The sequence below is a fragment of the Drosophila ananassae genome, chromosome 2R (genome assembly GCF_017639315.1).
Source record: "Drosophila ananassae strain 14024-0371.13 chromosome 2R, ASM1763931v2, whole genome shotgun sequence".
Lineage (NCBI taxonomy): Eukaryota > Metazoa > Arthropoda > Insecta > Diptera > Drosophilidae > Drosophila > Drosophila ananassae.
This window is the reverse complement of record NC_057928.1, coordinates 13,625,053-13,638,677: the sequence shown is the minus strand read 5'-3', so window position 1 is coordinate 13,638,677 and position 13,625 is coordinate 13,625,053. Positions and strand designations below refer to the sequence as shown.

At 34.6% G+C, this 13,625-nt stretch overlaps 1 protein-coding gene across 16 annotated transcripts in view; it reads left to right on the top strand.

Moving 5' to 3' along the window:
* Positions 1-13,273, top strand: part of LOC6493340 (protein alan shepard) — a 120,322-nt gene extending 107,049 nt beyond the window's left edge. For 3 of the 16 annotated variants that reach the window (XM_032454061.2, XM_044714586.1, XM_044714587.1), the window contains 7 exons: positions 1,091-1,149; positions 2,385-2,509; positions 5,053-5,194; positions 5,261-5,631; positions 5,974-6,138; positions 6,423-6,598; positions 7,444-13,273. In XM_032454061.2, the coding sequence (XP_032309952.1) occupies positions 1,091-1,149; positions 2,385-2,509; positions 5,053-5,194; positions 5,261-5,631; positions 5,974-6,138; positions 6,423-6,587 (1,027 nt within the window). In that variant the 3' untranslated portion in view covers positions 6,588-6,598; positions 7,444-13,273. Of the gene's footprint in view, positions 1-1,090; positions 1,150-2,384; positions 2,510-5,052; positions 5,195-5,260; positions 5,632-5,973; positions 6,139-6,422; positions 6,599-7,201; positions 7,243-7,443 lie in introns of those variants that run through there. The other 13 variants (XM_032454055.2, XM_032454064.2, XM_032454062.2 and 10 more) reach the window with 13 other exon arrangements.
* Positions 13,274-13,625: the final 352 nt, after the last annotated feature.

The window sequence follows — 13,625 nt, the reverse complement described above, 5'->3', positions numbered from 1 at the left end:
TTAGCCTCAGTCCATTCCGCTTGGCTGCGTTTCCATAAAATAACCACCACCCAGCACCCACCACATCCTTGGGCTCTGAGCTCTGGACTCTGGGAGGTCGAAAGTAACCCCCGAAAAAAAGGCTATACCTTCTTGATGGACGGAGCTGCCCCAAGTTTCTGCAAACTAAACAAAATCCACTAATTAGTGCGCACGCTTCATCCTTCATCAGTGGTTGGGAACAGAGCCGAAAAAATGATTTTTCGGACCATTATATGTGTATTACGCATACGCACTGTTGGCCACTTCATTATGGCCAATATCATGGCATGCCATTTCTTTTCTGGCATAAAAAATGACTTATTTGTGGCCGTGGCAACGTACATAAACAACTAATGAAAATCGCTTTGTAGGGGAGACCCACCAGCTACATAGTTAGAAGTCACGTAATTAAATTGAAGACTAATTTGTTTTTATATTTTAGTTTAGTTCTCCTGCTGCCGGCAATCAAAATAAGCGGCTTATTAGTGGACAGAGAGCTGGGGCCCAGGGCTTTAATGTTATTATGACTATGAGGGGGCATGAAGAGGCAAACAAGGATCAGAATGTGGAAGGGAGGGAGGGACTAGTAGTGTAACTAAGAAGATATCGATTTAATTTTGCCTGAAGGGGCAGGCAGGCAGGACATGGCAAGCAGGACATGGCAAGTGGAACGCCGCAGGACACGCGGACCAAGTCAATTATTGTCGAGCATAAATGGGGAGATAGCAAAGGGTTGTGGCAACTTCCACTGACTACTTTGCAGCATAAAAATTGCATTTTAATGACACTTTAATTGCTTATGCTAAGGCCCCCAGGACCGAGCCCCTCCCCCTTATCCTTATCCCTGATGCCAATCAGAAGAGCCAGGTGTTGCCCGAAGCACTCTGGCACCGCTGGCTTTGAAATATTTTGCGGCACGTGGCACCCAACGACACGCACACGCCACAACCGTGTGAGGAGGGACATGAATGTGTTTATAATCTGATTATCCTTGCTGCTATCCCCTATCCTTCATGCAACCTCCATGCAATGTATGTCCTTTTGAACCCACCTGTTATTTCTCTTTCAGATACGGAACAATTATATCAACCAAGGCTATTTTAGATAAAACAACAAACAAATGTAAAGGTATTTTTTTCTTCACCATTCTCATCATTATTTTATTTATGTGTGTTTTTGTATAAGTATTATTAGTATGTGTTTCTGTACGAACCAAAAAATACAAAAAAAATAATATCAAAAAGAAAAAAAATGCAAGAAAAGAAAATATAAACAAACCAAAAACTGAAATTTCATTGATTTCTGTTGAAAACTTTTATATTTTTTTTCGATTACTTAAAAATGCTGAAAGCTAAACAATGGAAATAAATATTAAATATATTATAAATATTTTAGAATACCATTATTTATAAATTTAATCTTTTTTTATTAAAAAATCTCCTTAAAAAAAGGAAAGAGCCTTCAGCATTTTCGTTCTAACTTATAAGTTGTATGATGTTACTTTTGAATAAAAACTTATTGCTCGTTATTGTATATTGTTATATATTTTATACTTTCCATAAAAGTATATTGTTTACCCCTTGATTTGAAATTGGCATAATTATATATTGGCCTTAACCCTTTATACTTCAGTTTGAGTCGATTAACCCTCAGTTTTTCGGTTAATTTTCTTCTCATTTCACAATCGTGTCATTCATGCATTCCATTCTATTGCAAATATTACAAATATCTACTGCTACCGATGCACCCAAAATAATGCTAAAAAAAAGAAGATATTTACGAGATAATTTATTATAATTAAAAATTGTAAATAAGCCTATAATCTAAATACAAAAAAAATGTAAAAAATAATGTATCTAAGAAAGGCTTCTATCTCTATTCAATGTGTGTGCGTGTATCGATATAAATATACTCCTTAGACTTCTTAAGTTTTTAAGTTTTTATTTTTAAATAATTATTAATTTGATTTTCACCCGTTTTTATTCTTCTCTCCCCCCCCCGTTCTCTCTTTGTTCAAATACATATTTTGTTTTTGTTCGATTTTTTGATTTTTGTTGCACGAAAAATTATGAATTTTTCTCTTCGGTTTCTGATTGAATTCAATTGCAATTTCAATTAAATATTGGACTATGAATATTTAACATTGCTCTCTCTGTCTCTGTATTATATATTTTTAAATATATATATATATATATTTATACATGCAATTAAAAAAAATAAAAATTAAATTCCTACCCCCTATCCACCCGCAACACACACAAAAAAAAAAAATATAAAAAAAAAAAACTTGACAAAAAAAAATAAAAAATAAAAAAAAACAAAAACAACAACGAACAACAAAAACAAAATATGTTTTTTTGCAGGTTACGGCTTCGTCGACTTCGAGCAGCCAGCCTTCGCCGAGTGCGCCGTCAAAGGATTGCAGGGGAAGGGCGTGCAAGCTCAGATGGCCAAAGTGGGTATCTGGGTGCTTCATAGGCCGGCCATTGTACGTTTGTTTGCATGCAAGTAATACTCACCCCCCACACACCGCAAAAAGTGTCCCACCTTCCCCCCAAAAACCCCAAACCCAAAAAACCAGAAAACCAGAATTCCTATATTCCATATCATTTTTTACATTTTTGTATTTTTTTTTTATTATTATACTGACCCAAAAACTGCCTTACTTTTTTCCCACAACCAGTTTTTAGTTAAGAACAGACTAGGTTTTTATCTGAGGTTATTTTTTAAACATTAATTCCATTATATGCTTTTGTGTGTTTTAATTGTTTCAACTTTAAACCCCCAAACCCCTTTGGTTTTGTGATAACCCTCCCTGGAAAAGCTCCCAAACCCCTAGTTCGTAGTGTTGTTCCAAAGACTCTCTTTGTATAACCGTTTGTCGTTAACAAGACCACACATATATCTCTTTATAACCGAATATAGACAACAGAAGTTGTATAGTAAACCTCAAAAACATAACTATTTTGTTTTAGATTCAATTTTTGTTTTGTAGTTTTATTTATAGCGTAATGTCTAGAAAGTAAATTCATTTATTGATGGCATTCATTAGTTCATAATTTGTGAAACTGAAAGTCATAAAATAAATAATCTTTCTTTTTCGATCTTCCTATAGCAGTTGAAAAAAATATATGATCCTTCCCATGATATGAACAAAAAAGTCATTAAGTGAGATAAATTAAAGTTTTTCTTTAGCGGATTTGTTTGGTAAATTAATTGCATTAAGCATATCAAGTACAGGTACATTTAGAGTTTAGTTATCACGAGGACTTATAATATTTTTAGGAATGCTTAGACCAATCCCATAAAATCATTTCATTTAGGCCTTAATCATCAAGTTAGACTTAAAAATATACAAAATTTATTTAGAGTTTTCTTTATTTATTTATCCTTAAAACGAATATGGAAAGTCAGTTCTTTTGTATAAAGTATAGTTCATAGTATAGTTCATTTAATTTTCTTATACAGATCAATTCAAATTCGAATTTGAAAGCGAGACTAACGGAAATTCGTTTGTAGACTAGTTCCTAACAATCTGGGAATTTGGGACATAATTGTAGTTATCTATTTTATATATAAGTAATTTTTGTTTAGACTTTAAGTAGAACAAGGTACATTAAAGTTGTCCTCCCCAATAGCTACTCTCTCCATTCCCCTACTTAGATGAAAATACATTCCAATATTTGAATATTTGAAATTCGTAAATCGTAAATCGTAATCAATAATTAGCAGCCATTTACAGAGGCTTATTGTGGATGCTGCCACCCGTCAATATCAATTTTTGGCCATTCATTCGTATTTATTAATAATTTGTAAACAAATCAAAAAGTTTTTCATCCGAAGAGCTTAGCAACTTTGTTCCACTCCCCCTATTGCTCTCTCTCGTTAGCTTTTAATAATCCGATGGCATTAAATGCTCATTAAAAAAATGGCAAAAAAAAAAAGAATAGAAAGTTTGTTGTAAAAAAAAAATAAAACACAAAACACACGTATCAGTATTTGCGTAGGAATTAACGATTGTAATCCATAGATTTGTAAAAACCAAGAAACACACACCATCAATATTATAAATTAATAACATATAGAACCAGTACATATAGCGTAAATATCTCTTCTTCATATATATGTATATGATATAACCATATATTGAATCTATATACTCAACTGTATAAACTGTATAATCGTATTTTGAAGCTATAGCCAGCCAAGTATATATCCAACCTCTCTACTACATCAACCTACTACTACAAAGTTTGTTGTTTGAGTACGCAAATTGCTACAAACCTGTGCCGGCCAAAAATCAAAACCAAAACCAAAAACAATCTAAACTCTAAGTATAACAAACAGATCTCATTAAACATTAAGACATACTATATATATATATATCTGATTCAGGTATTTAACTTAGTTAAGAAATGATAAGGGAAAGTACACTCCAGTTCAGGGGGGAAATGATATATAGGTCTACAGTTCTCTTTTTTTTTTGTTAGGTATTTTGATGATAAGTCTGATGAGGCATTACGAAACATCCTTGTTAGGCACACTTAACACACACTCACACTCACACCAACACACAGCACACTAACACACTGACAACAGACAAACAGTCCAAAAAGAGTTGACAACAGAAACATTTTTGGCTTGAAACTTGAATAATTACTAATGACAAAATCTCTACGTTCTTAATTTCTCTACTCCCCTCTCTCTTAAAAAAATAAAAAATAAAAATAAAAATATGCAACAACTTCACACACTACATCTTTATACACACACACACATATAATTAACATGCATATACGCACAACAAAAAACACACACATGCTTTACGCCAAATGCTTTTGTGTAACGTTAATTTGTGTGAAACCGAAAACAAACAATCCAACAAAACAACATCCAACAAACCCCAAAACGAACAAACCAAACTAAACCAATTCAATTTCAACAATCCGTCGACAATCAACAAACCAACCAACGACACCAACTTGAACAACACCCCCTGATCTGACCCAATTGCTTCCAACAACCACACAGCAACAGGAACAGGATCCCACAAATTTGTATATCGCAAATTTGCCGCCTCACTACAAAGAAACTGATCTGGAGGCAATGCTATCGAAATATGGACAAGTTGTTTCGACCAGAATATTGCGTGATCAGCAGATGAACTCAAAGGGTTAGTAATTATTCCCCATATATTATTCTGGAAAAAAATAATTATATTTTTTGTATTATTTTTTAGGCGTTGGCTTTGCCCGTATGGAGAGTCGTGAGAAGTGCGAGCAAATCATCCAGATGTTTAATGGCAACACAATACCGGGTGGCAAAGATCCCCTCCTTGTGAAATTCGCCGACGGTGGACCCAAAAAGAAGAATCTCTTCAAGACACCCGATCCGAATGCGCGTGCGTGGCGTGATGTCTCCGCGGAGGGTATCCCCGTGGCCTATGATCCGACTTTGCAACAGAACGGAGTCAGCGTTAATGTTGGCACACCCATTGGAGTGCCCTACTCTCGATTCAGCGCCCCCCAGGTGGGTGGCTATCCAGTGGCCGGCTCCCAATGGATACCCGGCTATATGATGACCCAGCCGATCACTCAGGTAGATGATCAGGTAAGTGCTGAGTAATAGCCAAAAACATAATGGTACTGGACTTTAGATAGAAAGATTGATTTAGATTGATTTTTCTCATGAAATGTCAAGGCATATGTATGTATGTCCATGAACTCTCACAGTTCACCTTTTTTTAGCTCTTATCAACTTTAAACTTTCGTGTGAAAATAGATTATTATTTTATTTAATGGCTTTCGCTAATGGGTTTCAGGTGAAAACTTAATTACCGCTTTTATGGAATAGCCGTTTCAGGGCCACGTTTTTTTTGTTGTTTTAGAACCAGTGCCGTATGGATTATTTTAGCCGTGAATTAATTAATTCATATCTTTATTTGCTCCACAGTACATGCAGATGGCAGCTGCCCCCCAGTTGGGTGTGACCTCATACAAGCCGGAGGCGGTCAACCAAGTGCAGCCGCGTGGCATTTCGATGATGGTCAGTGGCGACACGGCCGTGCCATATGGAACGATGATGCCCCAGTTGGCCACCCTGCAGATTGGCAACTCTGTAAGCTATTGATTCCATTTTTCAAAACTCGTTTTCTCTCGAAAATATGTATGGGAAGAGAAAAGAGTTTCTTTTTTGCCACTCATTCACTATGAAGATCCTAGATTCTCTTAGTGTCTGGTGTAAGAATTATAATCATTAATAAAAATACTCAATTTGTACTCTTTGTGTTCTTTTGTGTAAATACAAATATTTGTTCTATCTTTTGATTGATTTGATTGTTACCTTTTCGTTTTGAAATTATTTCTATATTATTTTTTTTGTTTTTTCGGTTTCGTTTATAGAACTTTTCTCCATCGTTACAGTATATTAGTCCAACTTATCCATATTATGCACCACCACCAACTATTATACCAACAATGCCAATGACAGATTCCGAACAGGCTAGCACAGCTGCATCACCCGACGAGGCATACACACAGTATCCACATCAAGCCGCTCCCAAATAGGTCTTCGCGAGGTGAGTGAAGTCTTCTCTGACGCTGTCTTCTGTTATTCTCCATCATTGTTTCACGGTCTCTCCGATGCCCACCCCCATCTCTTTCCATTCACTGAATTTCATTCCTATTTCTAAATCACTGAGTTGGAATAACGATTCCCACTTGTTCGAAGTCTCTGAACAGCTCATGATCTTATTGTTTCATAGTTTCTTTTACAACACTGTTGGGTTTAGTGTTCTTTTGCGTTTACCCTCACTGTTTTTGCATGAAACCTCGTTGCGTTTTGGACATCTTAATTCATCAAATCCCAAAAACCACAAGAAACAAATGATAACGTCACTCGCCTCATTTTATTTGCATTCACCGTCTGCCTTCATCCTCAAAAGTAGGACCCAAGGATCACATAACACTTTCCAACACTGCTCACACACAAATCACCGGCTTCATGTGTTTTCTGTGCTCTGCTTGTTGTTGCTTGCCTGTTTGCTTCCGATCTGTTTATTAACAATAAGTTTCAACATCTGCTTACAATACTAAACAAATGAACTTTATTTATTTTTCATTACCGTCTGCTGCTTCTTTTCAAAACAACAACGAAAAACATGGTTCTATTTCTTATATAGTATAGTTACTAAGCAGTCTAATCACTGGTAATCCGTACTAGGTAAATATCATCACTTTTAAGACATCCATTTAAATCATCTGCATGAAATCGGGCTTGAAATATTAATGGGGTTTTCGAGAAGTCCTTTTAAATTAGACACTCCGTTTTCTTCTATTCCTATGTATATAAGATTAAAATATAGGAATATAAGAAAACGGTTATTTGTGAATAAAATAAACTAATTAAATTAATTTATTTCAGTTATAATATATTAGTACCCCAACTGAGTACGATATAATTTGGACGAGAGTGAGAGGAAGCGGAGGAGCCTAGAATAGGATGGATGAAATCAAGACAAGGAACAACTGAGCAGCGGATCGGAAGGATATAGGAGTCAACAGCAACAACAACCTCATGAACAAAAAGAACACCAGAAGAAACAACCATACAGCGGCAGAAGAATCGGGATACTCAGCATGCAGTTGGCGAAATTAGAATTTTTTGGAAAAGGTTTAGAATTCCCAGAATGCCGTGGCGACAAAAGAAAAAAAAAAAAAAGTATAATTAGGGAGGTTGGATGATCGATGTGAGGCAGAAGTTTAGGGGATACATGAGTTTAATGTAAGCGATGCGATTAAATGGAAAAGCCAGTCTCGAAAGAGGCTCGTGCCGAAGACGCGAGTAAAACGTGAAGAAAAGCAAAGACTAAACTTAAATAATAGAGAATAGTTATACACTAAATAAACAACAGCAGCAACAACAAGATGCAAGAACAGCAGAAAGCAGCAGGAGAGCCCTAAAATGCTATCCCAGAATTGTGAAAGAACGGAAGGAGAAGAGCAGTTGAAAATATTTACAAAAAAGATAACTGCACGCTGCGAAGAATTCAAAGTCAAGAGAAACTCACACGGGAGACAGGCAGTTGAAGAATGAACTTGAGGAGATCTGCCTAGAAGAAGAACCATCGCAGATTAGTGTTAAGCTAATATTGTTAAGCGAAAATGAGAAGAAAAAGAGACAGAGACCGTGTGGCAGAAGAGGGATGTAAAAATAGTGGGAGAAGAATTGAAACAGAAAGATACTATTTTGCTAATTTTGAGATAGCAGAACATAAGAAGACAGAAGAAATTTGTGAAGTAAACGATGAACCGAAACAGAAAACAAAATATTAAAAATTTGTGTGCAATGTATGTTAAAGAACCGTAAAGGAAAAAAAAACCCAGAGAAAATAAAAAAAAACGAAACAAAAACCATTTCGATGATGATATAAAACAAAGCATAACCTTTAAGTCAAACAGCATCCGGGCAGCAGCATCAGCGGCAAGGAGAGACTCGCTTCCCTCCCAGAAGAAAGCGAATTATCGCAGAAGAAATAGAACTCTCTTTGCTGTTGCTGTAGCCTGCAGAGGCACATGAAGATTTTAAAGCTGTAACTACCTTTGTTTTGTTCTGTTTGTCTAATTTGTAATATTTATTTGTATTTTTGTTGAAACGTGTTGAACAGCACAAAGAACGGATGAATGAAGATCGTAGATAGCCACAAAAAAAAGGAAAAAACGAAAGGAATCTTTGGTTTGGAATTCTCCTTTTGTTTTTTTTTTAATTGAATCGAAAATGCAAATTGTATAAAATAATACGAAATGTCTATTTCCCCTTTTTGACATTCATTTTGTGCTATCCAAGCAGTCGAGCAGGCGAGAATAAAAAAATTATAAATTTAAACAAAATGAAAATGAAAATGAAGAAAGCCCTTGAATGGGGCAAGACCTAGGTTAAGTCTTAGCAAAAACAAAAATTAAAAAAAAAAAATAAGAAAATTGCAGTAAGCCAACAGATTTAGTAGTTCTAGGACATCTTCTAAAGCGAAGCAGACGAAAGATACTCTTCGCAGATGCTTGCGAAGATTGAAGAAACGCTGAGAAGAATCGATGGAGAAATCTTATACTAGTTTTTAGCATATTTTTTGTGCTCATCAGTCGATTTCGATTTAATGAATGAATTTTTTGTAGCTGTCTACAGTTTTTTACGTTAACTGTTTTTTAGACATATTAATGAGGAAAGTAAAAAAACCAACAAAACTTAGGTATAGTCTATTTTTTCTGCATAGGAATGGAAGTTGTTGAAGAAGAGAGAGAAAGCTAGGAAAGGATAGAGTTGATTAGCAGCAAGGAATCCAAGAGGCAAACACTTTTTAAAAGGGAATATAGCTAAAAAACAAAACCGACAACCCACAAAAGTAGCAAACACACAGAAAATGAAAATAAAATTTTGAAACTGTAGAATTGTAGTTTAGCTTTGTGGATCGGATCGGTGGAAGAATGAATTTTCAAAGGATCAGAAAGGATCAACAGCAGCAACAACAAAGCAAAACAAAACAACAGAAAAACAAAGAAAATTTAATGTTAAAATTAAAAAAAAAGAATATGATGAAGAGCAGAATTGCAGAGAAAGCAGAGAACTACGTTTAGTGAACTTAGTTAATAAGCGAAGATTTCTTTAGTCCTATAAGCGTCTCTTAAGTAGAGTTCGAGAACGGAGAACGGAGTTTAGAATTGAAATTGAACCCTTTTTGAGAAAAAAAAAAAAGCCTAGCATATTTATTTTCCTGAGACACAAACACTGACACAGAAAACCAACACGGACACACCTTAATCAAGCCTAAGCATTGTATTTGTGATTCTTTCGAATGTTAATTGATTAATGATGAAAATGATGTGGTAGAGAATGAGAATGAAATATCCAGTGGCTTGAAGTGGGCTATGAAGTTTTTGAGAATCTCGAAAGGACACTCACTCACTCACTGAGAGCAAGGACACGGCAAACAACATTCCTGAAGCAAAGTCTTTGATTTGATTTTGATTTTTGATATGTATATGTATGTGCTGAAATTTAATTTTCGAGTTTCAAGTTGTCGAGTTGCCTAACTGAACTATCTACATATATACATTATATATATATACATACATAAAAACGTAAGAAACACAACGCCAAAAGTCTTCCTAAGCCTAAAACCAAAATAACAACAAAATGCAAATATATATCCTTTTTTTTTCATTTAATTACGATTATTTGCTTTAGACTGACTACGAACTGGAACTGAAACTGAAACAATAACAACAAATGCAGGATATTTTAGAAAAATACACACAAACACACACATGTAGCTAATGCAGGCATCGGGAAATATTTTGCCAAAACATTCCAAAACGAAGAAAACTAAATATTAAAATGAAGCAAAATTATCTGAAAGCAAAATGCAACTGCATTTGTTGTCTTTTTGTAAAAGAAAAATCACAAATACAAGACCAACACAGTGGAAGGATATGTTTTGATTGAAAATCCTTTCTTTTGATCCTTTTTTCCACTCACACACACACACACACACACACACACACACTACACACGCTCACACCCTCAAACTCACACACAAAGTGCAATTTTCTTTCTGTAGTTTTCATTAATTTTACTTTGTTAGCAGCAACAACTTAAGCAAATTGAGAAAGCATTAAACTCTAAGTTATTTATAAAAAAGAAAGTAAAAATTGCGAAGAAAGTGGTGGGGTGAGAGAAGACGATGATGATGCCTCCCTAGGAAAGTGAAAATTAAATTTATGTTTTAGAGAAGCGAATGAAAAAGAGAAAAGAGAAGAAGAACCTAGTTTATAAGATCAAAGCCTAGTGCGTAAGTTTAGCGAACCTAAGTACAGTGTTGACAAGCAAAGAAGAACGCAAATGAGGAGAAGCAGAGTAGAAGTAGAGCGAAGAAGAAGAAAAGGATATGTAGGAACAGACGAGTAGGACATATGATTTCTAGTTGGTAGTAAAACAGAGAATGAATAGTTGGTTAGTTGGAGTGCAACACACTTAGCAAGTTGTAGTTTTTGTGTAGTTAGAGTGGCGAGCGATAGTGTTGAAAAACGCCAAGTCGCCCAGTTTGAGGTTAGGTTTAATTTTTGAAAAAATAAAGCAAGGCAGAAGTAATGAATGATCGAAAGCAAGGACGATGAAGAGGTAAACAATAAAATCAATCGACGAGGAGTGTTCTAATCTAAAACCTATTCTCATACTGACTTTTTTTGTGTGTAATTTAAATCTACTTTGACAAGAAACCAAACACTTGGCAAACTCGTTTGTTTTGCGTCTGTATTTTGTTTTAATTTAATGCGTTTTACTTTAGTTTTTTAACTAATTTTAAGTAGTTAATTTATTATTTGTCTTAAAATCGCAGAGACCCCATTCAAGATTCAAGATTGCTTGGGTTTCTCGCTCCTGATTGAAGAACTCTCGCCAGGTATAGAGCGAATCGATTAAAATTGATGCAAAAGTGTTGAAGTAATTTTTAAAATGCAAACAAAAAAAATGTCTAGTGCGTAAAATTCAAAACTAAAAACAAGAAAATTTTTCAATAAAAATGAACAAAAAAAAAAAACTAAATAAAAAAATCTTTGGTTTATGTGCGTTTTTCTTCGTTTTGTTTAACGTTTTACGTTTTGTCTTCGATGTGATTTTCTTAGTAGTTAAATGTTTACTATATGAATTACCAGTAAGCTTATTCAAATCCCCCACACCAAATAGTTTCCAATAACAAATTCTTAAATTAATTAAATCGTGTTGAATTAACTTGCGTTTTAAACAGGAGGCAAACTTAGTCGTCTTAGTCGTTGTTTAGGGGCGGGCAGAGCAAATGCGAGATGCGAGCGCGGGTGGAATAAATAAACATTTTTTAATTAAGCCAATTTAAGGAAATGATGAATATATATTTTTTTGAAACTTTTTTGACGAAACCAAGAATATAAACAAAAGAAACAAAAAACGAAAAAGTGAAAGCGCGAAGCCAGAAACCAGAAGAAAGGGAACGCTAGGCAAATCGATGGAACAGGAGACAGGATGAAGGAAGAAACCAAGCTCATTAAATTTAAAAAAAAAAAGAAAAAACTTAAATAAGAAAATCAGTTTCGGATCGAAAAAGGGGAAAGGTAAAGGAACAAAACACGACGACAAAGGCGTAAACTAACTTTAAGTAAGCGTAAAATGCAAGCAGCTAATTAAACTTAGAAACAGAAATACTTAAATGAGAGTAATGTACATTTCGCTTGTTGCTATTTTTAAGTTTTAAATCAAAGTCTTTTAAAGAACTTTATTCATTTTCTTATTAACAATGATACAAAAACCCACAAAAAAAATAAAATGAAGCAAAGCAAATGCGCAAACTGGAAAAACTTAAAAAAAAACAAAAAATTTAAAAGAAAAATCTCTATATTGTAATTCTTCAGGAAAGAAAAAAAACTGAGGGAAGATGGTACGAAAGCATGAGGAATCCTTTTCAACTCTTTGTGTATTTTTTAACGTATTATTTTTTGCATCAATGTGACGCTTTTAAGCATTTTTATAAGGCAAAATGAATTGTATTTAAAACTCTAGTAAAAGCTAAAAAAAAAAACGAACCCGAAAAAAACCTATACCCTTAAACGAAGACGAAGAAAAAATCGCGAGAAGCGAACTCTTTTCTACAACTTTCAAATTTATACACGTACTTTTTGTGCCCTCAACTTTAATGCAAAAAATCATACATTAAAAACTGAATTGGAGATCAAGAGATACAGTTAAAAAAAAACCCAAAATAAAAAATAAAAGAAAGGGAGAAGATTTAAAAAAAGAAAAATTAGTTTAAGCAAAACATTTTGCAGCTTTTGTGCTTATTTCGCTTAAGACTAGTTGAACAAGAAAAAAAAGAAAGTAAATGATGAAAAAAAATTAAATGTAATTGTAAGTAAAAAAAAGAAAGAAAAGAGAATAGATCAGTGTAGAAGAGAAAGGAAAGAGGGAGAATCAAGCAGGAAGCTAAGCTAGGACAGGACGAAAATGTCCTTGTCGCAAACGGAAGAATTAAAGCGAAAATAGCAAAAGATTTAAATGTGGAAAAAGAAAAACACACAAAAGTAAAAAAAAAAGAAAACACGTCTCTTTGGTAGGAAAAAGGAAAAACCTAAAGAGAAAATGCTGTCATCCAAAACCCCAAAAAAAAAAAAATGAAACTGAACTTTTTCTGAATCAATAAAAGACAAATTGATTTTCTGTAAGAAAACAAAAATCACATGCATTTTTTATTCCAGGGATTGTGGGCTTAAGCGCAAGGATTTAATTTGATGAAATCTCCTTTTTTCTTTCGGCGAAAATGTCACACTGGGGATGTGTGTGTGTGTGTCCTACCCCCTTTTCTGAAAAGGGGTTTCCTATCCGAATGATGACATCCCGTCACCCTCACTTCAGTCGTAAAGTGCTTAGGGCTATGGGGCGTATAATGAGCTCTTCCCTTGGGCCATCATCCAACGAACCACACCACCCCACCCGTCTCATAAATAAAGTCCATTTCAGGAAGGAGGAAATATGAAAGGCCTACGCATAGTCTCCTAGCCAGTATACCTATATATGTGGGTGGCTAT